The sequence below is a fragment of the Myotis davidii genome, unplaced genomic scaffold, assembly GCF_000327345.1.
Source record: "Myotis davidii unplaced genomic scaffold, ASM32734v1 scaffold1035, whole genome shotgun sequence".
Lineage (NCBI taxonomy): Eukaryota > Metazoa > Chordata > Mammalia > Chiroptera > Vespertilionidae > Myotis > Myotis davidii.
Window position 1 is genome coordinate 76162 of NW_006286719.1, and position 6076 is coordinate 82237.

The window sequence follows — 6076 nt, forward strand, 5'->3', positions numbered from 1 at the left end:
AGAGTTCAGTGCTGCTGCCGGCCCAGAGCCCTAGGTTAGCAGCACTGTTTTGTTTCCTTATACTGTTTTTTCAGAATTCGGGTCAACATTCAAATATGTTCATTTTAGCAATAATAAGCTGTGTCCTCTAGACCAGGAAGTGATTCCCAGGTTCACCTCAATCCTCCCCACACACAGGGAGGCTTTATTTGTGGGACTGTCAGTGTAAGAAACATTCAAACCTGTAAAGAATTTTTATTATTTTATTTGAGCCAAACTGATGACAATTGCTGGGAAGCAAAATCTCAACAAATTGAGAAAATGCTCCAAAGAATGGCAGTCTTGCACCTTATTTTATACATTTCAATCAAAAAGTAGATGTAAGTGGGTTACTTGAAATCCCTTGGTGACAGATTAGGGAGGTGGGAGAAAGCAAAGGTGAGGGGACACCTCTGAGATTGGATAAAAAGTAAAATGATAGTCATGCATCTTTTACTTAGGTGGGTGCAGGATAGTTTACAATCAGCAATTAACATGATAACAATAACAATGAAGTCTACACTCTGGTGTGATTGTTGTGCCAGGAGGGGGTCCAGAAAAAAAGAAGTTATCCTGACAGTCGAAAGGTATGTTACCATACATGCAAAAGACAATAGACAGGCTCAATTAAGGTAAAGGTTGACTTTTTTCAGGGAAGATTCTAGCATAGGACATGACTGAAAGGTTATCATGGTGAAATGCAGGCAGGCTAAATAGTGATCTCAGATGGTTGTTAACATAAGAAAACATTCAAATCTGTAAAGAATTTTTTGTGAGTTTATTTGAGCCAAACTGTCGGCAATTGCCAGGAAGCAGAATCTCAACACATTGGGATAATGCTCTGGAGAATGGCAGTTGTTCATCTTGTTTTATACATTACAATCACAGTGGGTTACGTGGAAGATAGATTAGGGAGGCAGAGAAAGCAAAGCGGAGTGGCGGGGAGGGATCTTTGGGATTGGATAAAAAGTAAAATGATAGACACATGCTTCTTTTACACAGGTGGGCACAGGATAGTTAACAGTCAACAATTAACATGATAACAGTACAATGAAGGAATTTGTGGTCTCTGTCCAGGTGCCCTGGCTCATTGGTTGTGCCCTGATGGGTCCGGAAAAAGGGAAGTTACAAGTTACCCTGACATTCCAATGATATGTTATAGATGCAACCATAGACAGGCTTAGTTAAGGTAAAGATTGACTTTTGTCAGGGAAGAATCTAGCCTAGGACATGACTACCTGCCATAAACTGCTTTTTAATTAAAAGGTTTTAATTTCAGACCATCCTTAGTGGTTACTTTAGGTCTATGAATTTGCAAGGCTGCCGTGCAGGCCTTCTCTGTGTGGCCCTTTTTGTCCACCGTGGATAAAGAATAATCGAATTTATTTAGGCAAAGAGGGTGGAGGATGAGACATCTACAGGGAAGGGCTGCACAGTACTGAGTCACGGGGACACTGGGTCCATGAAGGTAGCACCCAGGAGCCAGAGTTTCATCCCCATATGCAGCCACTGGCAGGAAACTTGTTGAGTTGGTGGGCCTGGAATGCAATTAGAATGCAGATGTGCAATCAGGTATCTTCAGGACAATTTCAATTCCTTGTATGGCCTGATTCCTGGTGTCCAGCGAGCTTTTTTTCCTGGCCTTTTGTTCTTCTGGAGGGGAAAAGGAGTGGTGTGGGCTGCTCCCTACAGGGAGAGAGCGAACTGGGTCCTTTGTCTTAAGGCTCTTATCTCTCTCTTGCAGGCAAGGACTTTTAGGGGAGTTCTCAGGGAAGGGTTTCAGCAGAATTTTCATCAGTTTTCTAGGTGGGGTTTCAGGGTTGAGGTCTACTGATTGATCAGTGCCAATGCAGGGGGTCATCAGTTAGGACAGCTGGTCCTGGCATCACTCACCTGGTTTTGCTGCTTTTCTGAGCCTGGAGCTGAAATACAACTGAGGCCTAGATGTTATCTCTGGGGAAGTGACCTCCGTATCTGCTGTAAACTGCTCAGCTAGTTTGTTCAGCTGTCTGTCTCAGTGTCCCTACTCCACTTGTCCTGGCTTACTGGCCTGTCTCACCTTACTGCCTTGAATTTTTATAATACATTTTTTGTCTCTTAAATTCATGCTTTTTGTTCTATAAGGCAACTCCTTATTAAGGCAATCACATATAGCAATCACATATAAGTACTAAATACGAAAGAGCAAGTCTCTAGTCATCTATATATATAAAAGCCTAAACGACCAGTGGACCAGTATCTGTGACGTGCACTGATGACCAGGGGGCAGACGCTCAATGCAGGAGCTGTCCCCTGGTGGTCAGTGTGCTCCCACAGGGGAGCACTGCTCAGCTGATCCATGGGTGCCAGATGCCTGGCTCATGGCTGGTGAGCACTGCTGCAGCAGTTGCACAAGCCTCTCCCGTGGACACTCACCCTGTGTTCCCCTCCCCCATCTGGACCAGAACCTTGGCAGCAGCAGGTGCAGCAGGGCCAGGATGAGCTGGAGCAGTGTCCGGCCCAGGCTCGGGCTCCTCCCCAGCCCCCTGCTGCTTCGTGCACTACTACATCCCTCTGGGGATGTAGGACTGCCTGTTTCAACCAATCCCCACAGGCCAGGCTGAGGGACCCCACCGGTGCATGAATCTGTGCACTGAGCCTCTAGTATATTATTAGCACATTTTCCAAGTTTATTGAGTACCAGATACTATGTTCATCACTTAATGTGTGCCCATGGGGGAAGAAGAGAGGGAAGAAGAGGGGGAAAGGAGTGGTGTGGGCTGCTTAATACCTTTGGTTCTGTCAATACCCTTGAGTAGAACATACCTTGCTAACTCAACCAAATTTTACCTTTTGAATAAAAACAAAATTTATGTTTGAGTCCTGCCTTCCTCCACCAAATGCTCAAAATTTCATATACATTTTATTTGAGCACATGATGTTGAAGTATACCTTTTCTCTGTTAGGATTCTAACACAACTACAAATTGTTTTTATTTTACCTTTTATGTTAGTAAGAATAAGAATTGATAATGTGTCTGAAAACATTTCAAAAAACTAGTCAACCTATATAAAACTGTAAAGATACACAAGTATAAAGCACTGTAAGGATAAGGCTTTTATTAAGAACTATGGATATATTTTTGGCATGTAAACTCTTATCTTCTCCAGGGATATTTGGTCTCTTGGCTGTGTATTATATGAGCTCTGCACACTCAAGCATCCTGTAAGTATGCTAATTGGCAAATTAATGATGAATTTTTGAAACTATTAACTTATGAGAGAAAAAGTTTGGTATTATTAAATTATTAAAAATTATGTGGGAAAGGGGGGTAAATGGTAATGGAAACATATAAAGATAAAGGAAAAAAGAAAGCAACAAAAATTATGTGGACAAGCTATTAAGAAGAAAAATAGATCTATATATGCTGACATGAAAAGCTGTCCATATTTTATAAGCTATATTATAAAGTAAAAGTTCCAAGTTGAAGAATAGTATATGTAGCATATTTGCATTAAAAATAAATGAGGTGAGGCCTGGCCAGTGGCTTAGTTGGTTGGAGAGTTGTTCCATATACCAAAAGGTTTCGAGTTTGATTCCAAGTCTGGGCACATACCTAAGCTTCGGGTTCAATCCCTCGTTGAGGGCACTTACAGGCGGCAATGGATCAATGTTTCTCTCACATCCATGTCTGCCTGGCTCTCTCTCACTTCTCTCTCTCTCTCCCTTCCCCTTCCTCTCTCTAAACATAACCTCAGGTGAGTATTAAACAAACAAACAAACTGTGAGCATATATATTCAGCAAAGGGAAAAGGTACATGGGTGAAGTCTGTAGGAAACCAGGCACAAGCTTTCAAGAGCCTTTCCTAGTAGATACACAGGATGCGCTAATTCCTCTAGCAACAAGTTGTGACAACACGTATGAAATGCTATGTACCGGGGAAGCTCTAGAGACCCAGTGCCCAGGTTTTTACTGCCGACTGTTCAAGGAGGCACCCTCTGCCTGGCATGAACCAAACTTCCAGACTCCTAGAAAGAAAGCAAGTGTTCAGCATAAACATATTGTTTACATAAACTGTGTAGGTAAAGAGAACCACTCTGAACATTTAGGGAATGGTGGGAACACTTCAGAAATCTAAGTTCCCATATGTCAGCCAAGGACCAATATTGTAAGCAGGACAGCAGTTGTAGGCCTGCTATGTTAACTCTTTTCTACACAGCTGCCACCACCACCACCACCATCATCATCATCATCATCATCATCATCATCACCATCATCATTATCCAAGGTCACACAGCTAGTAAGTGTTTTACCAAAACCTGCATCTTACTGCCACATCTTGCTGTTGAACATTTTTATTACAGTCATGTGTCGCCTAACGTCAGAGATGCACTCTACAAAATGCGTAGGTGATTTTGTTGTTGTGTAAACATTATGGAATGCAATTACACAAACCTAGATGTTACAGCCTACTAAGCACCTAGGCTATATGGAATAGCCTATTAATCCTGTTGTAATGAATACTGCAGGCAATTGTAACACAATAGTTCTCTCTCTCCCTCTCCCTTCCTCTCTGAAACCAATAAAAGTATATTTTTTAAAAAAAGATAAAATGTGTGCACACATGCATGTGTGTACAAGGGTGGGAATGGGTGGGCAGGAGGTGGGTTCCCCGGCTCCCCTGCTCTCCAGCCCACACCCTTTGCTCCAGTCATGGGTGGACACGGAGCAAGTGGACAGCATGCTGAGCCTCCTCATCTGTTTAAACCACCCAGAGCTAGGAGTAAATTCAACAACATAGTTGGCTCCAGCCTTTTTTTTTCAACATTGCAAACACACTTTTTGGTCCATGGCTGTAGATGTGGTCTGCAGTTGACTGAAACATTCATTTATAACACATGGCTGTAAGTGTAAGTAACTGAGGATTTTATACACTGGAAGCATTTCTGGTTTATGAAGAATTTTTGTAGAAATGTTTGTGTTATGTTAATTTAAAAAGCAAGATGTAAAATTTCATATTGTTATGCCCTCAACTCTATAAAACAAACATTGTTTTTAAAAAGGAGTAGGAGGAAATATACTTCTGTGTGGTGAAATTGTACATATGTTCCCTGCCAATTTATAATTTTTTGTATCTTCCAGTTTTCTAGGATGTGTAAATATTAATTTGATAATAAGAAAAAATGAAACAGAAATATTGATTTAAATAACATGGCATCTCAGTGAGTAACTGCCTATAATATCAACTCATGAAATATTAGCTGATGAAAACAATTTAGGGTGGACCATGGTGCTTCTAACTGAACTTTAAAACATTATTTTGTTTCTTGATATTACTTTAAATACTAGGATTGAATTTTTTTATAATTTAGCGTTATTATTCCTTGTCCTTTCAGTTTGAAGGTAACAACTTACACCAGTTGGCTCTGAAGATTTGTCAGGCACATTTTGCCCCAGTATCCGCAAGGTTTTCCTGTGACCTACGGTCCTTGGTATCACAGCTCTTTAAAGTATCTCCCCAAGATCGGCCATCTATTAATTCAATTTTGAAAAGGCCCTTTTTAGAGAATCTCATTGCCAAATACTTGACTCCTGAGGTGAGTTCTGAGGTGATCCTGCCTGAATTTTGATAGAGGTTTTGGTTAGCAGGCTCTTGACACTTGTGTTTGGTTTTAGGTCATTCAGAAAGAATTCGGTCATACCCTAAGAGGTAGAACAAGATCATCAGGTTCTCAATCTGCTGAGAAGGTGGTCCAAGGTAAAAATGATTTAACTATGCAATAAAAAACATTTATTACGTGTGTTTCACACAATGAGTTATAACATATTACTGGCAACATTAGCAGGGAAATTTCACCAAATATATTGAACATGGACATTTAAAAAAATATGAGCAATATCTGCAGGAGACAAAATCCTCTTGTCCAGCGGTGACTCGTGGGTGTGCCTGTACATCTAGCTGCATGACCTGGAAGAGTCAGCTCCTCTCTTCTCGTTAGTCAGGAGACTTTATAAAGCAGTGGATTTGCTAATGAAGAGATGTTTGAAGAGGTAGAATCCAAACTTAACTTTTGTGTA

General features: G+C 41.1%; 1 protein-coding gene across 1 annotated transcript in view; it reads left to right on the forward strand.

Annotated features, from left to right (window-relative positions):
- Positions 1-6076, forward strand: part of NEK5 (NIMA related kinase 5) — a 64725-nt gene that overhangs the window by 34996 nt on the left and 23653 nt on the right. Inside the window, exons 7-9 of the mRNA XM_015560605.1 lie at positions 3168-3222; positions 5395-5595; positions 5675-5756. Of these exons, the coding sequence (XP_015416091.1) occupies positions 3168-3222; positions 5395-5595; positions 5675-5756 (338 nt within the window). The remainder of the gene's footprint in view (positions 1-3167; positions 3223-5394; positions 5596-5674; positions 5757-6076) is intronic.